The sequence below is a fragment of the Aspergillus japonicus genome, assembly GCF_003184785.1.
Source record: "Aspergillus japonicus CBS 114.51 unplaced genomic scaffold BO86scaffold_23, whole genome shotgun sequence".
Lineage (NCBI taxonomy): Eukaryota > Fungi > Ascomycota > Eurotiomycetes > Eurotiales > Aspergillaceae > Aspergillus > Aspergillus japonicus.
In genome coordinates, this window is record NW_020291660.1 from 101,617 (window position 1) to 123,854 (window position 22,238).

The 22,238-nt window shown below is 51.7% G+C and overlaps 5 protein-coding genes across 5 annotated transcripts; 4 read left to right on the forward strand and 1 right to left on the reverse strand.

Annotated features, from left to right (window-relative positions):
- Positions 1-8,205: 8,205 nt before the first annotated feature.
- On the forward strand, positions 8,206-9,324 carry hapB (transcription activator HAP2; the record flags this gene model as incomplete). The annotated part of the gene is made up of 1 exon (XM_025669893.1): positions 8,206-9,324. The coding sequence occupies one exon, from the start codon at positions 8,206-8,208 to the stop codon at positions 9,322-9,324; it is 1,119 nt and encodes a 372-aa protein (XP_025527791.1).
- A 2,110-nt stretch (positions 9,325-11,434) lies between these two features.
- On the forward strand, positions 11,435-14,312 carry BO86DRAFT_379159 (putative arsenite resistance protein Ars2; the record flags this gene model as incomplete). The annotated part of the gene is made up of 3 exons (XM_025670661.1): positions 11,435-11,537; positions 11,605-13,619; positions 13,677-14,312. 3 exons carry the CDS (start codon positions 11,435-11,437, stop codon positions 14,310-14,312), a joined length of 2,754 nt encoding a protein of 917 aa, XP_025527792.1.
- Positions 14,313-14,709: 397 nt separating this feature from the next.
- On the reverse strand, positions 14,710-16,981 carry BO86DRAFT_429904 (uncharacterized protein; the record flags this gene model as incomplete). Its single annotated transcript, XM_025675659.1, has 6 exons — positions 16,453-16,981; positions 16,280-16,384; positions 15,996-16,217; positions 15,765-15,907; positions 15,106-15,620; positions 14,710-14,795 (listed from the first exon to the last, which is right to left on the reverse strand). Exons 1-6 carry the CDS (start codon positions 16,645-16,647, stop codon positions 14,710-14,712), a joined length of 1,266 nt encoding a protein of 421 aa, XP_025527793.1. The 5' UTR covers positions 16,648-16,981.
- A 233-nt stretch (positions 16,982-17,214) lies between these two features.
- BO86DRAFT_409774 (amino acid transporter) lies at positions 17,215-19,296 on the forward strand (the record flags this gene model as incomplete). Its single annotated transcript, XM_025674436.1, has 5 exons — positions 17,215-17,618; positions 17,679-17,749; positions 17,810-17,923; positions 17,987-18,447; positions 18,502-19,296. The coding sequence occupies exons 1-5, from the start codon at positions 17,457-17,459 to the stop codon at positions 19,293-19,295; spliced, it is 1,602 nt and encodes a 533-aa protein (XP_025527794.1). The 5' UTR covers positions 17,215-17,456.
- A 296-nt stretch (positions 19,297-19,592) lies between these two features.
- Positions 19,593-21,735, forward strand: BO86DRAFT_312727 (uncharacterized protein; the record flags this gene model as incomplete). The annotated part of the gene is made up of 2 exons (XM_025667971.1): positions 19,593-19,653; positions 19,715-21,735. 2 exons carry the CDS (start codon positions 19,593-19,595, stop codon positions 21,733-21,735), a joined length of 2,082 nt encoding a protein of 693 aa, XP_025527795.1.
- Positions 21,736-22,238: the final 503 nt, after the last annotated feature.

The following is a 22,238-nucleotide window of genomic DNA, read 5'->3' on the forward strand; positions in this document are numbered from 1 at the left end:
TGTTTCTGGCTGAGAGAATGATCTCTTAAGTAGCCATCTATTCCTTTCTGCCTCACCCCACCTTGTCGCCGCAATCAGGCAGACTTGGATATGCAATAACATCTATGGATTATAGACTTCGCGCCCAAAAGAAATGGATCAGCCAGAGTATTGACTACTTAGGTCCGCAGGGACAATCTGATATGTTTCTGGCTTTGTTCTTTGTCGGTCGTAGGTCATATTCGCGTAAGACTAGTAAAACTCCACGAGGGGTATGGATCACGACTATCGCTGTCTCCCTCGAGGCTCGGATTGACCATCAGGAAAGATATTTACTTCAATCTGATCTGAGCGTTTCGAACACACACGAGTTTTACAGGCGGAGTTCCGACCCATGATGCGTTAGGTTATCACATAACCTAAGAACCAGATGCAGCGAGTACCTCCTCTGATGCCAGTGATCCAGGCGGGTTTATTTGAGGCGCTGGTGTTGTGAGATATATGAGAAAGGTACTATTACCATCAACTCTCCAGGTTGCTTGCGATTTGTAAAATACGTTTGCGCGAATGCTGCATGTACAGCTGGCAGGATGCGGTGGATCGGTTTGTTGAACCTGTCAGAGAGGGACAGGTAGCCGACGGTAAGGTAGGTACCAGAATAGTTGGTCTCTACCAAGATGGTGAAGGCATATCGCTACCCAATAAGCACCACCCTTCTCCTCAAGCAACGTAGCAGTCACTTATGTAAACATGCATTGGTGACTCGCGGCCCAGTCCTGAATGTCACCCTGCGGAGTCCGCTCATACTAAGCAGCTGGGATATAACACAGGAATTACATCTTCTTCGAGAAGAGGTACTTTCGTCTACAAAGGGTACAATATGAGGGCATCCTACTAGTGATTCCGCCTTAAACAAATGCATCGCATCATTCATGCTATGGTGGATCATTGCCGAAAGAGTCTTCAGTACCATTCTTTGGACCAGACTTACGGGTATCAGGGCCTGTACTCCGCTCCCGGACGCTATGTGTCATCGAGCCTGATGTGTCGACCCCTCTATGAAAGAGGTAATCCCATCCTTCATCCATCATGCATCTAGTCAGAGGCACGGAGGCGAAGGTGAGCACCTCGCAGGAGGAACTCCTTACTTGAAGAGAAGAAGGTTTGCCGGCACAACTCAGAGTTCAACGAATATCACACAGAAATCTCTGGAAGCGAGCACAACCCTCACAACGCTGGAACTATCCTCAATGGCGATCATTAAGGTGGTATCACTGCTCATGTGAGCACTCTGTGAACCTCTGTATCTTACCGGATTGTAGTCCAGCGGGGAAGATGACTCGAATCATCAAAACCCCGGTATCTGGAGTGTAGCATAGCACAGCCTAGCGAACCGAGTCGAGGCGGGACAGAACTGGCAGGCCACGCCTAGTTCAAGGCCGGGTGGCCAATAGACCGACTCATGGAAGCGTCATATCTAGCAACCCCGTCCTGTCATTGCACACGGCAGCATGCAATCGTTCCTTTTGGTGTTGATGGCTGGACGCCCCTTCTTTCAATCCCCCTTGCAAAGGTCAGTAGCTGGCTATTGTTCAACCTGGCCCTCAATTGTGCAATGCAATACTTCGGTCTGATGATGATCATGTGTAAGGGGCTTCGCTCAATGAGCCTTTGAGATGAAGGGTCGCGCTTGTAAAGCGTACACTGCGTCGATCAGCATAGCAGCTTGACGAGTAAGAATTCGTGCTATGTGTTCGTAACTTGTCCCTCCACTCTCCGGGAGGAGCCATTCTACTACCTACAATGGCGAAGTTTACCAATATGGCAGTCAGCCCCGGAGCTGTGTCTTGAATAAACAGTATTGAGCGCAGACTCGAGTGACAAGGCCCATGGTGATTGTAGACGTTAAGAGGATCGCTGTACAAATGATACCAACAACTGGGGCGGCCGACTCGTCGCTCCTTGCCTCCGTATTGCAGTTCTTCGATTGCCTTTCTGGCGATTGTGCGTGGGCTTGCCTGTGTAGCACAGTGAGCCATAAAGCCGTCACAGGGGTCCCATGGTGTTGAATTGAATTAGTGTTCTAGAAAACTTATGATCAAGTTGTCGGTTCCGGAGGTCGCGTACACATCCTTCCCCATGCAGTATCAAGCTGAGCACATGCTCGTGATCCGCGGATGGCTCCACATGTTATGACATCCTCGATCTTGACGAAATCTTTTGTGTTTCAGACATGAAGACTCAGCCCTGTAGTCGGACGCAGTTGATGGTACTGTCAAGGGTATACGATCTTTTCGGCGTGGCCCCATCTCGTGTCTTTCCGATTGCGCGTATGACAGCTAGGTATCTCATAGGGCGCAGTCGATCCGATAGAATGGCCGGACAAAAGTTGTAGCGTCGATCGGTTGGTCACGTTGTTCTGCCACTGCGAAAATCAAGTCAGGCCAGCAGTTTCCGCCACCGGCAGTTGGACGAGAACATCCATCAACACGGAAACACGGCAGTTTCATAACACGATGTTGGCGGAAAGTTAAATAGAAAGGCTCGCCGCCACGTGAGGGAGCAGCCGATGGCATAATTTGCGCGCTATAGGGTTCCAAGACCTACAGGCGTACTGCCATGGGCTGCATTGGACTATAACGGCTGGTGATGAATAGGTTGGAGACTCACAAATATACAGTTGTTGTCATCTCGAAAACAGTGGAACTAGTTGGTATTGCTTGCTGAGGAGGTCGGCTAAATTCAAAGCAGAGAGCGCGTTCTTGCTACTGAGTATGAGCAGTAGGCCAATGATTAGATCTCTCTATAGGCAGCACAGCTGGCCAAGTATGGGTAGCTTATGTTCGTGCAACCAAAAGCTATGTTACTTGATGTCAGTGTATAGCATCCCGAAAGATCGGTTAGTGGAACCCTCCGCAGCGCTTGGTCTGTCCTCCGGCCCAGCACCTTCTCGCCTATGTGGGTTACACTTCGATCCGGGCAAAGTCAAGACTGTGCGATCCTCGCCAGCTGAATACGGCCAGAGAGACAGGGAGGGATGATTGAGCAGGACGTCGATGGGGTAGGCTAGAGCTTGATGATTCACAATTGAAAACAAACCCAGCTACGCTGCTCTTTGCAACCCAGATGGAGCGGTGTGGCGGGACTGTCATCCATAGTTAACTTAGTTGTCCTGACGTCACTTGGCCAGAGCTTGAGTGGGTGCTTTTGGCTGGAATTCAATATACTGTGTACGGAGCACGTTTCGGTAATGCGATCGCAAAGTGTCAAGTCTCGGATCCCAACCTCGACACAAGGTCATGCTAAACGCACTTATGCAAACGTCATGAGAACCGATATGAGTGCCAAGATCCTTCTTCATGGTATGAGGAGGATCCTTTATTCTCGCTTTATTTCACTCTGGAGCTACGACAGAAGGTTCTTTGTTCCGCTCTGTTGAAGCTGTACGGGTAAGTTTGCGTCAGGCGGTCAAGCTTCACACGTGGTATAGAACAGACCAGCCTAGTGATCCACACTCTCACTCAGAGGCAGTCACGATAATATTGAACTTGACAGGCCCGAGAATGCGGAAGTTTTAAATTTGACTGGGTTCTTTACGATGCTTGTGCAAGGTGTTTGAGTGCTCTGAGTTGGGATTGGACCTGATCTTCCACAAGTAGGACCTTGAGCCTCGTGTCATAACAGATGTATATATTTTTGTGACTTGATAAGACCAGCGACACGACGTTCACGTCAGCATCAGTACAAACCAGAACTGCGACAAACTGCATACACAGCTTGACTACAGATGTGACATACTACTAGTAAGACAGTACTGACACTTCATCGATTATTGTAATACTCAGGAGTTTGGGGATGCGAGTTGTCTAAGTTCTACTCCCATAACATAACTGAACAATCACATGATTCATTGTAGGTTCGTCTCCAAATTCCCAAATGATAACTATAGATTTTTGGGACAACAGTACACAATGGACGGAAGGGCGCTTAGATGCCCACGGTATTTACGGTCCATTGTCCGATTGTTGGGTGTGCAACCTATATGCGATAGCGGACCACGGTCGAGTCGGAAATGTAATTCGAATGTGATCCAGCGCTTGGTAGAGCGCTAGTGATTTCAAAGAATCGTCGCATTCTGCAAACAGTGAAAGAAAGAAAAAGAAAATATAAAAAAATGCTACAGATGCGAGCGGTTACGAGTATATGAACCCCCTTCCACAATGCGCATAGGTATACCTCGCTTTTGCTGAAGATAGAGGGAACAAACGAAAGCGCTCGTGCTCGCATTTCCTCTCTGATTATTATTTTCCGAGGTGTCTTTCCTGAAGGGGAGATATAACCGAGATTGGCCATGGCTCTCGATGAACTCCGCTGACGTTTGAGCGCACTGGCCAGTAGCAGCCTACACAACCGTGCGGCGGCGTACGGTAAGAAAAGCAAGAAAACGGCCGCGCTTACAGAAGGACAATCAGTGTGACTTCACGGCTCAGGTCGCATGGTGCAGGAAGCACGTTCTGGCTAAGGCACTGCCTACAGTAGTTAGTTAGTTGTTTTGAATAATGATAATGCGAATGCTAATGCGAAGATTGACGCGACCCAGCCAGAGCTCTCAATGGAGCAGTCGCACATAGTGTGTAATAACTATTACTAGGTATCAAGAGACCCTCATGTCACAGAAACAGGCGCTGGTCTGAGAGGAATCACCAGAAGTTCTTGTCCTTGATCAGCAGTCGATAGCTAAGTTACTGCCTATTGTTGTCCCTAGGACGTGGGGTGGCTGGTGAAATTGAAGGTCGGCCACCATCCTCGGTCTTACAGTTGTTGTTCGATTCCCGAGGGCGCTTGGCCCGGTTGGGTCACACCTGCTGAGAGTCACAAAATGAGCATTCGGGATGGCCGGATGCTTTCCAGACTGGGCGGCGAAGGAACCCTGTTCCTGGGTGAAAGGGTGGTGAACAAAGGGCATTTTAATTAATTATTGGGACTGTTTGATTATAACATTAACATGATGACCAGATGTAGAGGCTGTTGATAAGTAGATATATAGATAATATTTATCAACTGAAATTGTTGACGAGCCTGCACCCAATCTTTAAAGAGGAGGAATAAAAAAAAGCAATTTAAGAAACTGGAACTGTGTGGATGGGTGGGTGGGTGGGTGAGTAAGTGATGGTGGTGGTGGTTGGGGAATATGGATACAGTGGTAATTTCTAGTACGGGTAAGTAATGACGGTCAGTGACGGACCGCCTTACCTAAGACAGGTTAAACCCGATGGAGCGAAAAACCCTGGAGGCGACCTTTGTTGGAACTGGAAAGGTTGGAAAGTCGACGAAGCTACCGAGCCAGTCAGCTCCCCTTCGCAACTGCGGCCGGTACAAATGCCCCATCGCTCGCCCCTTCCTCTCGCTGCGGCTTTCTCTCTCTGCTCACTCTCGTTGGTCATCCAACCTCTCCAGTCCTTGCGTGTCCCTCCAGGGAGTCCAGTCAACCCCCCCAGTTGGACTGTTCTTGTCTGCCCGCACAGAGCCCATTGAGCCCATTGGTTTCTCTGCCACTGCTCTTTTTTCTTTTTTTTTTTCCTACTCGCTCCTCTTACCTGGGTTGGCTTTCAAGATCAAACCCATCTGGTCTTTGTCCAACCCAATCGTCGTTTGCCCTTCCCACCCCCATCCGCCCTCCTCTTGTGATTGATCACTTTCCTCATCCCTCTTTCTGCCTTTACCACGGTTGTGATCGAATCACCATCTAAGGTACGTGAACACTATCACTTTTTCCAAACAGTTCAATACCATTTTCCATTTTCCATTCCCCTTCCCCTTCCCATACATACATACCCCTTGCTCATAGTTCTTTTTGCATTGTGATTATCTATCTTATTTTCCTCTGAATGCCTCTGATTGCATCACCTTAATCTGGTTGACGCCCAATCCCGTTGCACGCTCCCCCTTCATCTCCGAGGCTGGCCCCCAATCTCCTTTCCCCTCCCCGCCCGCCCGCCCGTAAGAGAGAGAGAGAGAGAGTGTGTGTGTGGTCTGCAGCCAGGTTGTTTCTCCAACCGCTGTGCATCTTCCACTGCTGGCACTCCTATCAGACCCCAGTCATAATGATTCAATTATCACTCCAGCACGCGTCTCCACCAGTCACTTTTGTGCCAGTTTATTCTGTGTGCTTGGTTCATTTTTGATTTTTGTTTTTCATTACTTGTTTGGTTATTTCATCAAACAAGCAACGTCTTGGCCCTGTCATACTTCCTGCCTTTTCCCCGAGCAAGGGTGGGCTCCCATGTTTGATGCGTTTGACTCGGCGGATCAATCCCGGGCCGGACTGACATCAGCGGCAGCACCGCAAAGCAACAGTCAAGAGGGAAAGAGAGAGAGAGAGGAGAAGTGATCGTGTTAGCTGCTGCTGCTGCTGTCCGCTTTCTTCTTGCAAGCGCGAACCCGCGAATCAACCCAGATTCCTCCCCTCGTGACAGTTGATTTCCAGCAAATCATTGACTTGATTTTGCCCTTTTTGTGTTGCGCTGCATTGAAACCTTCTCCCTTCCCGCGGAGAATAATCGCTGCTAAAGGTAATTAACCTTGTTTCAAACCACGAGGCAGCGGCGGCGTGTTGTTGTTTTCTGTTTCTGCCCTCCGCTGCTGCGATCACGACCCGCACACCGCGACTGTGATCCCTCTCATCCTCTGGGGAAACGCAAAGCAAACCTGGGAATTCTATCCTGTTGCCCGTTATGTACCTGAATTACCCATACTATTGTTGCTGTCATTTGTCCTAATTCGCCAAGTCCCCTTTGATCCGCGATCGTGTCATGCTTGCTTTCTGTTGTGTTTCACTTGCTGCTACCTTTCTTCCCCCCCTCCCCGCCCGTTACGATCCAATCACCACGCGTCAATCCCTGCCTGCCATCGTCTTGGATCTGATATCTCTAACATTATCGCTTTTCGCTAGACGCGAATCATATTTCCGTCATCGCGAACTGAAATCTAGCCTTGAGTTCAGTTCACACGTATCTTGATAAGGGCACGCGAAAAAGAGACTACTGCCCTTGTCTCGGCTCACGAGTGCGTTGCAATTAACAAGGTATGTCACCGGCTGCATCATGAATCCGCTTGCCAACGCATACATCCTTCAGCCCTGAATGGACGAAGCCGCCACTGTTTTGCCTTCCCTTCCCCTCTCCCCACCCCCTTCCACCCTGACACTTTTACCCTGGATGACAGCACACAAATCAAGAAGCTGAAATCTTGGTTTGTGGAGATGATCGATGCTAATTGTGTGCTGTAGCTGAGAAAGCCGTGCAAGCCCCCCCTTCAGGCGCATCCTGACATCAGCGCGTCCCACGCCGCATTATAGTTCCGGGGACCCGTGGACTAGCCTTAGCCCGCACTACCGGGTCGCGACTCAGTAGCTGACCACGCTGCTAGCACCGCCTCAAGACGGACGTGGCCAAGCAAGCAGTCCGACTGACTCTGGAGAGTGCGCAGCATCGACCGAGGTAGCCTGCCAGTTGTCGTCTTATTATACTGCGTAGCATTTATTTCCTCCCCTTTTTTGGTCTCTGTTGTGCTGGAGATATACCTGTGCGCTATCACCGAAGCGATTGCGCTTTGTCTGACAACGCATCAAGTGCAACATTTTATCGAGGACACCCTGGTTCGCTGCATCGAAGCCCAACCACGTTACACTCGGAGGAGAACGTAAAAAAGATTTCCACAAAAGACACTGAACCGCCGGAGAAAGTCGTTTGGAGAAATTTGACAAACAAGCGTCCAACCTTGCCCAGTCACTCTTGTCGACGTCCCGAGTGTATTGGCAAAACAAAAGCGGAGGTACGCGCCCAGGTGCAAGCGCCTTTCTTTTCCCCCATCCACCCCACCCACTCCGAATCCAGTGACCGGCTGGTGCTGCGCTTCATGCTGACACTATAACAAGAATCCGCAGACCTTCCGCATTTAACTCGTCGAATCATCAGTCACGACCACAGACTATTTGCGGCCGCCTTTATTTTTCTGTGCACGACCGTAATCTTCTCAAGTGCAACTGTTGCTTCACGACCTATCATCGTCCCTTGAACATCCCCAACCTGGTCTCCGACAACTGAGCTCCTGTCAACCGACTCGTCTTTGTAGTATTATTGGCTCTGACTAGCTGGTTCCTGACAGCCAGGGCGCTCGATCAATCCTCACTGATTGGAAGCGCGACAAGCTCGTCGCGACTTCACGATGGAATATCCTCCGCAATATCAACAGCCCCACGGGCAGCATCCCCATGCCCCGTCTCACATCGCTGCCCCTTACCAGACAGCGCCCCCGAACGCAGGTCCTGCTGTAGGGTCAATGACTTCTCCCACTAACCCGCAGGCACACATGCAACAGGCTCATCCTACACACCAGGCCTCCCCAATCGTTCCCTCACAGTCTCACTACCAGCAACCGCAAAATGCTCCTGGATCAGTACATCAGCAGATGAGCTTTCCCCAATCGTACGGCGTCGCAGCTGCGATGCCGCAAACGTATGGAATTTCACCCACCCAGGCGGCTGCCATGGCGACGGCTGCAGCATCGGGCCCATTCTATCCAATTCATCAAGACTCGATGCCGGGTCAGATGGGACCTGGTCCTCGGGGATCCCCACGCATGGCTGGAGTTCAGGTGAAGAGTGATCGGAACCCTCGTTCCCCCCCTCAAATATCTGGTCAAATGGCCTCAATGGGGCCTCAAGTCCAGATGTCTCAGAGTGCACAGTTGCAGCAGCGTCGCATGAGCCATGTCGGCAGTCCTCACGTCCCGAGTGCTCAGCCTGTTCTCAACCACGTTGGCCGACCTTCCGTGCCTCCGGCCATGGTGGCTCCGCCCCAACCTCAAATCCAGCAAAGCCAGGCTTCTCCTGATATGGTTGCCGGTGGCGGAGATGAATCCCCACTGTATGTGAATGCGAAGCAGTTTCACCGCATCCTAAAGCGTCGGGTGGCCCGACAGAAGCTGGAGGAGCAATTGCGACTGACCTCGAAGGGACGCAAGCCTTACTTGCACGAATCGCGTCACAATCATGCCATGCGGCGTCCTAGAGGCCCTGGCGGACGGTTCTTAACAGCCGATGAGGTTGCTGCAATGGAGAAGAAACAATCAGCCGGCGCCGTGGCTTCTGGGCAGGAGAACATTGACAGCAATGCTACGAAATCGTTGGGGACTACCTCCCCTACGGCGCAGAAGCGCAAGTCGAGCGACGTTGACGATGAAAATGCCAATCCCAAGAAGGTTAAGACCGTCGCCGCGAAAGCGAGCACCAGTGCCGAGGAGAGCGAGAACGAATCTGCTGAGCTGTCTGACGAGGACGGTTGAACGGTTTGCCGTTCTAGGCCGCAAGCTCGCGCCCTCTTCTAATCATTATCACGGATTTACGGATGGTTGTTTTTGATTATTTTCGCTTTTTTTCTTTATACTACAACCCCTTCGCTTGAACCACCCAGCGATGTGCACATGTTTACGTTCATACCATTATCTCTGTTGCAATTTTCTTCTTCCATTCTTCCTCACGCCACCTTTATACTTATGTTTGTTTATATCGTTATGCTGGCACGAAGTATTTTTTACTACCACCCCTTACAGCTGATGATGTTCAGCCTGTCAGGATTGCATGTGTGAGATGATTATGTTCTGTTATTTTCCTTTTTCTCGGGACGGTGCACGGTTTCCGATTTATGAAGGGATTATGTTGTTCATGCCACTGCTGATGCTACATGACCCAGCGTCTTTCCATTGGAGGTCTACATTCTTACAGTCGATGGCAGCGCTTTATACAGACTGCTATCCAGTCCTATCGACGGGTACCCCCAAATGTTATTGACAACTTTGTATTTGCGACCGTCATGGATGGCTTAAATTTCCTTGACCAAACCTGCTATCTCACTTGATCTTGCCTTGGCGCGGAATGGGTTTGGGGTCAATGATTGGTAGTTAAAGAGTGGTCTGTACCTGGTAAAGCGCGAGTTGGTTGGAAGAGTGTTAGGAGTGATGATTTGACTGTCGTCAATTGGGGCTGCGTCCAGACTCTTGGATCCGACTCAAGCCAGACGCAAGGTTCCTTCACCCAGCGCTGAGGTCTTTCTCACGAACTCGATTCGTCGTCCTTCACCCATGGCCAGCTGATGGTTCGGTCAGTTCTGGTGTTTGATCCGGCTTGTGATTTTCGACGGATGATTCCCATGCTAGTTATGTACAAATATGCCAGTTCTATTTCGATATTTCTGTCAGTTCCAAATCGGATACTGCTTGATCTCTGGATAATCAGGACGAGATATTTAGAGAATTGGAGAATTAGAGAGCTAGACAGCTAGAGAGCTTTAGAAAGTGAGAAACGTCACTGCCTCCGACTGCCTCTGAACGTTACTTGGAGTACGTATTACAGACAGGACTTGTGTGAACAAAAAGTTGAGATTCAGGAAGCATTTCGAGGGATCGAACTTGATAACTACCTAGTATCGGAAAGTTATGATCTATTTTAGAGTGGCGCGCGCTGTCATAAGCCCCAGGCGACCTAGTCCGGATGCGGATTAGCGGCAGTTCATCGTCTGGGCTTCCAGCCTCATCTTTCTCCCTCCCCTTCTTTCCTTCCTTTCCTCTCCAGCTTTCCTCTCCATCCTCCTCCTCCCCCCACCCACCCACCGATTGACCCGCACCGCTATTCAGCTCTGTTGCGAGTTTACTTATCTCGTTCCATCTGATCTTCTCATCGGGTTGGACGTCTGCTGCGCCAATTCGCTTTCTCAAGTGGACTATCCAGACCTCTTCATTCAAAGGCTTCTCGTGTAGGTTGCCTGCCTTGCCTTACTTCTCTCTTATCGTGCTCAGTCCATCCATCCATCCTCTTCCGCGTCACCTTTGTCTTTCATCTCTCCCCCCTTATCCTGCGCTCATTCTCATCAATCTCTCAATCAAACTTCATCGCATTTCGATCAAGTCAATTATCTTCATTTGTGCCTGCAATTTCTTTCAAAGCTTACTTCCTCATCGCGCCGTAATTGGCCCTCGAGACCATCATCTGTGCTCTTGTCCATATTGTGCTCCCTTTTCCTCCAATCTTTGTCTGGCTCGCGTGAGCGCCCTGCTTCTTTCTCTCTCTTCTCTGGCTCGCTCTTGTCTCTTCTACAAAGAAAAAAAAATGCCTCTTCTTCGTCCCCTGGCCAGTTCAGGGCCTACAGCCTCGTCTTCGTCCTTTCGTTGCCCACCTTGTCCCTTCAAACTATCATCATTGTCCCGCCCTTGAGACACTCTTACAAGTGAAGGACGTACTCTAATCCGATGATGTCGAATCTTAGCTTATCCATTGTCCCTCCCACCTTCGGGTCAACTCGCGACTTGACCGTACACTGCTAGTTTCACAACACGGACCATTCACTCGAAGTGACTTTCAGTCTCGGACTGCCCGATATCCCTTCAGGGCATTACCGTGATGGATTCATATGACAGTTTCGGCTCTCCTGGGAGAAGCCGGGATGGGGGCGATCCTTACGCCACCCGTGCACCAGTTGACTCGTATCGCCGCAGATCGCCTGGTATGTGGAAAGATTCTGGTCGTCTGTTTGTTTACACGGCCTACTGTTAACATCTTGAACTTGCTAGTGTCTCAAGACCGCCGTCGGGGTCGCGGCCGCTCCCGTTCGCCTGCTATGATCGACCGCTATGAACCGGTCGACCGCCGTGCTCCACGAGACGATTATTACGGCGCGTCTCGCGAGCATGCCGCGCGTGAGCGCGATGACCGTCGTTCTGCACCATCGCCCAATGTCGCCAATATAGATCGCTATGTCCCGGGGCAGGATTCCGGCAAGCGCCCGATCCCCACAAACCCTCTGCCTAACCCTCTTAACCTGGACTTTCAAGTTGGGTTCAATTGGTTCGCAGAATGGTGGAGGGCGGAGCAGGCAATCAAGGAAGAGAAGGAGCGCGCTAAGCACGGTGGCAGACGTCCATCGGACCGCGTCAAAGGAGAACGCGAGGCTCGCGAAGACCGAGACAGAGAAAGGGCCCAAATCCAGGCTGCTTACGATGCCTATAAAGTCGACCTTCAGTCGAAGATGGCCCGTACTTTCGTTCAATATCATCGCAGCGAGGAATGGTTCAAAGAGCGGTATGTCCCGGATGTCCGAGAGCCTCTCCGTCGCCGATTGATGGATTTCCGCATGGGCGCCTATCAGCAGTGGGAGAACGATCTTGATAACGGTATCTTCGACGAGTTCACCTTGGAAGGCATTTACAAGAGCGAGAGCGACGGAGCCGGCGGTGTAATTGAAAAAGAAGAGGGTGAAACAACTGCTGTTGGCGAGACGTTGGGTGTCTTGGATTTACTCCCAGCCAGAGGCGGTGACCTGCGGGATGAGGCGCTATCCCAGTCGGCCTTGCTGATCAAGACCTTGGCTCCCAATGTGAGCCGTGTGAAAATTGAAGAATTTTGCAAGGAGCACTTGGGAGAATCAGACGGAGGTTTCAAATGGCTCAGCCTCAGTGACCCGAACCCTTCCAAGAAGTATCATCGGATGGGCTGGATCATGCTTCACCCAGCTCCTGATGTTCCCATCGTTGAAAGAGGCGATGGACGCGAAGAAGAGGGTGAAGAGATGGATCAGGATAGCAACTCTCACGGAAACGTGACCGTGTCGGCTGCCGAGAAAGCCCTTGAAGCTATCAATGATAAAACAATCCACGATGAAGTTCACGGTGACTTTGTCTGCCATGTCGGTGTGCATGTGCCCCCGTCGCAACCCCGCAAGAAGGCTTTGTGGGACCTATTCTCATCACCCGAGCGCATTTCCCGGGACTTGGAGCTGGCGAGGAGATTGGTTTCCAGACTGGATGCTGAAATGGGGGCTAATGCGGACGGTTTCACCCGGATTGAGGAGCGAGTTGAAGATCTGCGCGGTAAGGGATGGCTACAGCCCCCTGTGACTGGCCCCGTTAGCGTCAAGAAGAGGAAGTCCGATTACGATGCTGATGACATCGATGAGGGCGAGGCCGAAGAAGGAGAGGAGCGGGAGGGATGGGAAGATGACGATGTGGATGATGAGGAACTTCTGGCTAAGAAGAAGAAATTGGACTTGATGGTGGAGTACCTTCGAAGAGTCTACAACTTCTGCTTCTTCTGTGTCTTCGAATGCGACTCAGTCCACGAGCTTGCTCGGAAATGTCCAGGTGGACATCTTCGTCGCCCACGTGCTGGTCTGACAACACAATCCAAAGCTGTCGCCCGGGCTAGTGCCCTGGGGCAGCCGTTCCCCGTCAAAAAGAAAGAGGCAAGCGAAGAGGGCGAGGAACAGCCGCCGGCTGCGGAAGAAAGACGGTCTCAACGATACAGCTCCAAGTCTGAACAGCAGCTTCAGCGGGCCTTCAACTGGGTTAGGACCTTTGAAGATAAGCTCCTGCAAATCCTTGAGCCTGAAAATGTGGACATTGCGAAGTTAGGCGGCAAGCCAGTTGATGAGGCCCTGGAGGAGGAGCTGAGCAAGTTCATGAAGCAAGAGGACGAGTCAAAGTACCGATGCAAGGTTCCCGAGTGCACGAAGTTGTTCAAGGCAGATCATTTCTGGCGTAAGCACGTCGAGAAGCGTCACACTGAGTGGTATGAAAACATTCGCAGCGACGTAAGTGCTTCTCTTTCCCGTGGCTTGGTTACAAGGTGTTGCTAACAAGTGTTATAGCTTGCTTTGGTTAATGCCTACGTGCTCGACCCCGCTCGCATTGCGCCTTCCCGGTCGGATGCCAACAGCAACGGTCATTTCCCCTTGGGCACTGGCCAAGGTCAGGCGGGTACTCCCCGTGGATTCAGCTTGGCGTCGATGCCGGCACACTTCGGAGGCAGCGGTGGTGTGCCCCCAGGGTTTCAGGGTCTCCCTGGCTCTGGATTGCCCGGGTTCATGGGTGTCAATAACCCGTCCTGGAGCGGAAATGGTATGGTTCCTGGTGATGGCCATGGCCTGCATCAACCCGGGGTTGTGCGTCGTGGTGGTGGCCGCTACAATAATCGCACCGGACCATACGATCGCCGAGGTAACCGACATGGTGCTCAAGCAGGTGGTAACGGCCGCTTGAGCCCGATCCGTGGTATGTCCAACATCTACGGAGCGGGAGGTCGTCTGCCAGCCACTGCTGGAGCTCCATACATTCCTCCTGGCCACCCTGCTGCGGCTGCTATGTTGGGGTCCGGCAATTTCCCTGATGCCAGTGGGGCGCAACAAGGTATGGGTCCGCGCGAGGCTGTTCAAGGCCGCAGTCTCAAGAGCTACGAGGATCTTGATGCCGTTGGCGGTGCCGGCAGTGGGGAGTTGAATTACTGAAGCAATTAGCCCAGCTTGTAACAATTTGGCGTTGGCTTTCTACTTCTGCATTTAACCTTTCGATTTAGTCTCGGCTCCGTTGCGTCTGTATTGTATTTCTCATGGGGTTCTTCTTTCCCACTTTCTTTTCCATTTGCATGTCAAAAACTGGTTTCGACTCAGTAGGTAGTTTGGGGTTTCAGTCATGGTGGTACAGTTTACTCATCTGGGATCGAGTACCGGTTTCCTAGCATCGGCATTGCTGAGTTGTAACATACTTCCGTCTCTCGCGGGTTGAGCTAATGCTGCTCGATGGTCGTTATTCAATGGAATTGGTATGCGTTGTTCTCTCTTCGGACCATTTTTTTTCAAGAGCAATGTGTGAGTAGGTATGAGCAACCAAGTTACGCTTCTAAATCTAAAGCTTCATAATGATATCGTCGATCTCCGCTTCGTAGTCTAGTGTTCTATGCCTTCCCAGAGAGCGACAGCACGAAGCAGCATCTGGATTTCGGACTTTTTGCATCAAGTCTTATAGACTGCCCTCCCAGCCAGATTACTACTTACCCCAGAAGCCCGATGCGGCCAATCCGTTGCCGCTAAATCCCACCGAACCTTTCAGAGAACCTCCCACGACTATCCCTCTTCCACCCTGCACCAGCACCCCCAATCCTCGCAGCAAGATGAGCATTTCCCCCCTCACCCTCCAGATTGTACGAGTCACTCCCACTACCCCGTGACTCGCCCCTCCTGTTATTGTCTCTCTCATCTTGATCGCCAACGTCTCGCTCCTCCAGCTCAATGACCACCTCACTCGTCACCTCAATCTGTATATCCTTCCGAATCCCCATCATTCCCAGCTGCTGCTGCCCGCCTCGCGCAAAGCGCCCCAGGATCGGCTCCTCCTCGATGGTATCACCACCACCACCGCTGCCACCACTACCACCCCCCGTACCATCGGCATCATAAGCCCGACCAGCGTCTGGCAGACCAACCCGGGACTTTCGCTTGGTGTAATGCCTCGACGAGCGGGACCCACCACCCGGACCACCCGTACCACCGTCCCGCGTATTCCAGGTCGTGTTCTGGTGCCGGGATTTACTGCTGTGGGCGCCGCCGCCGCCGTCACTGGTGTAGTAGGCGAGGCCGTCGTCGTCCTCGTAGACGGCGATCAACATCTTGAACGAGGAGAGGGTCAGGAGGAGGATGCTGGTGGCGAGGTAAAGTTCTTTGAAGATGGTTGGGTTGGAGGCTTGGAGGGTGGGGTTCGCGGAGTGTAGTTGGGTGAGGAGGGTGCGGTAGTGGATTGTTGTTAGGGGAATTAGGAGGCTGTAGTTTTTCTCCTTTGTTAGTTCTTCCTGGGGACATAGGGGGGTTGAGGGGGAGGGGGTGTTTGGCTTGGGGGGTAAAGGGGAAAAGGGTGTGATGTGGTAGCAGGGTATAGTCAGGAAGAACGTAGAGAACGTAACGTACATTCCTCGGCTGCCGAGGAGGGCGAGCACGGTTAGTTTGCGGGATCGGCGGAGTCGGAGGCTGTAGATTAGTTTGATGGGGTAGATGAAGAGGAGGATTTCGAGGAGGATGTCCAGGGCGGTTGTTGCTGTCCAGTGGGGTTGCTGTGGACATTGGATGGGTTAGTCTTGAGGGTCTAGGGTTGGCTGCATAAGTGAGTTTGGGTTAGGAGGTGATGATCAAAGCACTGACTAGACTGGAGCATTTGTCGTTGATGTCGATCCATGGTTGGGTCCTGCTGCAGCGGACCCCGACGAGGATGACTGATAATATGGTCCAGATGATGGACAAACCTAGAAGGCTGCGTGGGATCCAGCGTGCCGCGTGAGTGGTTAGGTGTTGGTATAGAAGACTGGTGCAGCATTTGGAGAGGCCGAGGACGATGATGTAGAGCAGGTCGGAGGCGTATGCGCTCTAGCGATCACTTGGGTTCAGTAATGGGCCACCATCTGAAGAGCAAGGACTGTATGATATACCTTGTCCATTCGCTCTGTGCTAGATTGATCGAGGAGTTCGGAGCTCTTTCCCCAGCCCAGATGCGTTTGGTAGAAAACGACACTTATTTGCGTGATGGCGACTGCCTGTCTTGAGGTGTGCAGGCATTAGAGGTGGATCAAGAACCGAATAAGGAGAGATGATGATTTCGTACCACTGCAACCCCCAGAAGATAGTCATCGCTCAATGCCATCGACCTCTGCGTTGTTGCGTAGACGCGCATCGCCAGTGAGCTGAGGACCAGGAAAAGACACACGCTTGCGAAGATGATGATCAGCCCGGTATGGTTGTGGGCATTGTTCTCCGCCAACGGCGGGGAGATGCCCGGAGGCAAGCTGGTATAGGTCATGAGAATTTGACAGCCTTAAGGGGAGGAATGCATGAGTAGATGAAGAGGAGGGTGCCACGCCGGTGTGGATTCTACGAAGGCGAGCAAGCATCCTCGCGGGAACCGACTTCAGGGCAAAGTGCCGGTACGATTTATGGTAGGTCGAAACCTGCGACCTCCCCCCTGGTCAGGTCGGCTGTTTCCCTCAACTGCTCGAAATTCAGGACGCAGCGTGGCTGAACTGTGGCATGGGCTCGAAGTACTTGGGCAATGCATGGATTAGTCTTGGCGGCATAAAAAAGGCAGTTGGCTGAACCCTAAGAAACTAGCACCGGACCGCGATTTTGAGCCGAGGTGGAAAAAAAAAGCGGCGGTAATAGATAAGGGAAGGTCGAGACTAATCTTCAGGTAGAGATTAATTTTCAGGTGGAGACCGAGAGACGAGTAGGCTAAGCCTATCCCAATCAAGATAAGCATGTTAATATAGTAGTTTATTGTTGATTAGCGAGTGCAGGGATCAGAAATTGCTCCGCCGGACGGACCGTTGCTAGTTGATATCGAGGCGTGCGCATGCGAGGTTTTAGTGCCACTAAACTTGTTAGTGCTGCGACACAGTCCTTTGTCTACCTTAACTTGCGTAACCCTGTCCAGGAAACAGTCTCAGGCAAATTTGCATGGCGCTGGCGTGATTTGCCCCTTTCCCTGATTCTTTGCCCGACGCTTCCCCCGCAGTCTCCGGTCGTTGTTGATATGAAATTTCTTTGGGCCGTTCCCCTCCTTTTGTTCCCTGCATGTTCTCTCCATTCCGAGCGTTCGAGTGACTCGACACCATGAGCAACCGACAGAATTTGCAACAATCCAACATGAAGGAGCCGGTGGTGACCGGCTTTCAGAGCATGGAGGTCAATGAAGCCAATGATGTGGATGAAGTCAAGGGAACACGGTATGATATGACAGAGATGGATCGTATGGGCAAGGCACAGCAGTTCAAAGTGAATGCCCGCAATATCAATCGCACAATGTCTATTCTTTGCTAAGTATGCGATTCATAGAGAAATATCCGTCCTCTGGCAGCGCTCAGTTTCTCTGCTGTGTTGCAGGCCACCTGGGAATATATCTTGCTGTAAGCAGTCCAGAGCCTCAGCTTCGGGCTTCATTCGAATTCGTGTTAACAGAGAGACAGGTCCAACTATCAAGGTTTGCAGGATGGTGGGCTGGCAGGGATGCTGTGGTCATACGTCTGGAGTACCGTGGGTTTCGGCTTTATCATCGTTTCCCTAGCTGAGATGGCATCGATGTAAGGAATCGGAAACCTTGCGCTAATAATCTTTCATGATGAGCTAACCAGGTGGTCTTCTAGGGCTCCCACGTCTGGCGGCCAGTACCATTGGGTTTCGGAATTCGCACCGGCTAGGTATCAGAAATTTCTGAGTTATGTGACCGGTTGGATGTCGGTTCTTGCCTGGCAAGCAGGCACGGCCTCCGGTTCCTACTTGACGGGGTCCATCATACAAGGGTTGATCAGCGTCAGAGACCCTAGCTATGACGCAACGGGTTGGCAGGGCACCCTGTTTGTCTTTGCCATGATTTTGGTTGCGTATTACTTTAACGTGTACGCCTCGGGCCTCATGGCCCGCATGCAGAATGTCCTGCTCGCTACCCATGTGCTCTGCTGGGTAGTGATCGTGGTATCACTCTGGGTCCTGGCTCCCCTGCAGCCGGCTGAGGCGGTCTTCACCAAATTCGAGAACTTTGGTGGATTCTCTTCGATGGGGTTGACGGTGATGGTGGGCCAACTCTCCGCTATTTATGGTTGTCTGAGTAAGTCGATAACGCCCGAATAGATGAAGGCTAGAGACTGATCATCATCACCAGGTTCGGATGCAACAGCCCACATGTCGGAGGAAATCAAGGACGCCGGTCGTTATGTGCCTATTGCAATCACATGGTCATACTTCGCCAATGCGATCCTGGCGCTGATTGTGCTGATCACTATGCTTTTCGCCACTCCTTCCGTTGAAGATGCCTTGAACGATGAGTCAGGCTATCCTCTGATCTATGTCTTCAAGCAGGCAACTGACACGTCCGGAGTCAATGGCCTGATGGCTATTATCCTGATCCCTGTGATTCTCAGCAACATCCTATTCAACGCCTCCACTGCTCGGCAAACATTCTCTTTTGCTCGTGATCTTGGACTGCCGTTCTCAAAATGGACTGCGAAGGTGGACGAGAAGCGTAAGCTTCCGGTCAATTCGGTGATTCTGACCTGCGTTTTCAGTGCTCTCTTGGCTTTGATCAATATTGGCTCCGAGACCGCTTTCAATGCCGTAGTGTCTCTCAATGTGGCAGCGCTCATGTTCTCCTATTCCATCTCCATGAGCTGTCTGATCTGGCGAAAGCTCTACCACCCGGAAAGCCTGCCGCCTGCTCGCTGGGGACTGGGCCGCTATGGTTTGGCTGTGAATATCATTGGATTGGTCTATGTTCTCTTCGCACTGTTCTGGTCCTTCTGGCCAAGTGAGCTTCCTGTCGCGGCTGACAACTTCAACTGGAGTGTGGTGATCTTCGTGGCTATTTTCATCCTGAGTCTGGTTATGTATGTGGTCAAGGGAAGACGGGAGTATGAGGGACCAGTGACGTTGGTCAAAAAAGGTGGGCATGACCTTTAAGGTATAGGTATAAACTAGAAAGACAGATTGATTATAGTTCTTGAAGTCGTCTGGGAGAAAAACAAAGGAGACGTGAGAATTTGTACTGTACGGAGAGTGTTTAGACGGTTTAGATTGCGAATCGACAAGTTGTTTGTGAGTTGCACAAATAAGGATGACTCAGCATGTGCATGCTCTGTGCGGGCGCGACAACCAACTGCCCCGCTGCGCTGTGGTCTAATCATTTGCCTCTACGTCTCTCTGATCTCCAGTAATACTTCTTATTGCCTGGGATTGTATCGTTGTAGATACAGGCCGATGTCGACTGTGCCTACACAATCTCGACGCGTTTCACAACGCCAGCCTCTAGCATGTCGAGGTGAGTACAACTGTCGCCACGGGCTAATTCATTGGACTTCGCGAATGACTGGCGTCATTAGAATGTACCAAAAGCAAGCGAAAATGCAGCAAGATTATCCCTTGTACCAGATGCATTCGGTTGAGGCTCAGCTGCTCTCGTGAGATCGTGCAGTTGCAGCGAAGTGCAGCGCGACATGGAGCTGAAGTTAACTTTCTCGACTCACTGGTCGGAGATCTGAACTTGCTTCTTGAATCAACATCCACTACAGCAAAGTTAGAGTTACCACAAATCATATCAAAAGTCCGGAACAGAATATTGCAGCTTCAACCGGGACTGGAAACTTCACTCGAACAACAGCCACATGTGCATGAACCCCGGCCACCACCCGGACCCAATGAAGCACAGCGCCATGCTGAGCCGGTGGAGCCAGCGGGTTCATCATTACTGACTGCGATCGAGCATCTGGCATGGGGCAGAGACTCTGCTGGATGCTTTCCACACCTGAAATGTGGCTGTCAGTATAGTCGACCCGTAGTCTCCCGAGCAAATTCGCACTCTTCTCAACGCTCATTTGACCCTGGTGTGGATGCTTTCAGTGCACAGAAGCTAATCCGTTTCCACTTATGCCATATGGCTTGGCACCATGACTGCATTCACGCGCCCACATTTCTCGAACAATGTGAGAGGTTCTGGCGTACCGGAGAAACAGATCATGCATTGTGGATGGCTCTTTACTTTTCGGTTCTTGGAGCGACCGTTTTCGCTATGCGCATTAGCAGCCGAGCCAAGGCTGCTGTCGATATCGACCTCGACATGATGCCTCCAGCGGATCATTTCCTGACGGCCATGCTAGAAGCTCTCTATGCCGGTCACTTCCTCGAGGATATGTCGATATTTTCGGTACAGGCGATTGTCATCTCCACTGAAATTGCCCATAACCTGGGCCGGAGTCAGCTGAATGCCACTTTGTTCAAGGCTGCTGTACGTATTGCCGAATGTCTGGGAGTGCACCGAATACGAGAGGCGCATGGAGCATCTCTAAACACCGAGGAGGGATGGATCGAGACCGCGCAGCGAGAAGTGGGAAAGCGCGTGTGGTGTCAGATGGTGATTCAAGATCACTTCGCCATCCCCTTCACCAATACCTATAGCATCTCGCCGTTGCAGTATTCTACGGAACCTCCGTTGAACGCGGACGACTACGACCTTACCGACATGCCGGATACCGTCCTAACGGTGAGTAGCTATGTGCGGGCGTTGCGGAAAATCGCAGATTTGATGCCATCCCTGATCGATGGGCTGGGGACCATGGGCCAGCCGAAACCTCTCCGCGACCAGTATGCCCATATCTTACTGCTAGACAAAAGAATGCGCTCCGTTGTCAAGGGCTTCCCCCGATTTCTGCTGCAACCGGATGTCGAGAAAGAACTCGAGATCCCGTGGCTAGGGATTGCACGACGCAGTCTCGCGATCACGGCCGCGGAAAAGATCATCATGATCCACCGCCCATTCCTGTTCCTTTCATTCCACTCGTCTTCGTATCAGCACACCCGACGAACATGTGTCGCCGCTGCACTGACCATTTTACGCGAGCATGAGACCATCATCAATGAGGGCGACTTCTTCGTCTGGACGCACTCCGCCTTCTGCATCACGGCCGCGATCATCCTCTGCTTCGAGGTCAGTGTCGCCTCGAACAACAGCACCGGAGGCCCCGAGACCGATAAATTCCGGGTGGCGATCCTGGCCGCACGCAACCGCCTCGCAGACCAGAAGAGCGATATCCTCGCGCAGAGAGGCGTTGCCCTCATTGATGCGATTTTTGCGTCCGAGGGTAACCTCGATTTGGATTTCTACCGCGCGGTGGCCGACGTGCTCCGATTTGGCCAAACAACACACGGCGAACCCTCCAGCAGCAGCACCACCACCACCAGCACCGCGACTATACCTCTGCTCCCCGACCTTTCTGAACCTTATCGCAGCCCAGGTAACACGGCTACGCCAGACTCTCAGTCCACCTTCGACCCGCACCCGGACAACATGGATTTCGAGACTTGGTTCAACCATATCTTCTACCATCTCAACAGCTCGGCCGGATGATTGAAATCGCGTGCTTTTCTTTCCGGCGATACACCCCCACCCCTTACGGACTCGCTACCGCTGACCATGGCGCGACGTGACGTCGCCGAAGATCCCCAGCTTTTCATTCTCACACAAGCGAGAGAAAAGCGCATGCACTCGCGTGAGGATGAAACCAGATGCTCACATATCCTGGAAATATAATAGTCCCCGCTAGACGCGAAATCCTCGTGCTAGGTCGTCTGGGTCAAGTGAAGGTCGTCGGTCGGGCAGGACTGGCGATAAAAGCCGGACAGGGCTGGATGGTGAAATCTCGCCTTGGGCGCTGCTCGTCTGGCTTAGCCTCTTCTCGGAGATGGAAGGCGTTCAGGGGAGCCTGTCATGGTGTCTTGTTTGGACTGTGTTGGCACAAAGACTTTGTTCGGTGGTGGGTACCGTTCACCCGATGCATGGTACTTGACTGCCTCGGGTTCTTGGCAGTCAACTGTGCCTGAAGGCTTTACCTGAAATATTAAGACACGAAT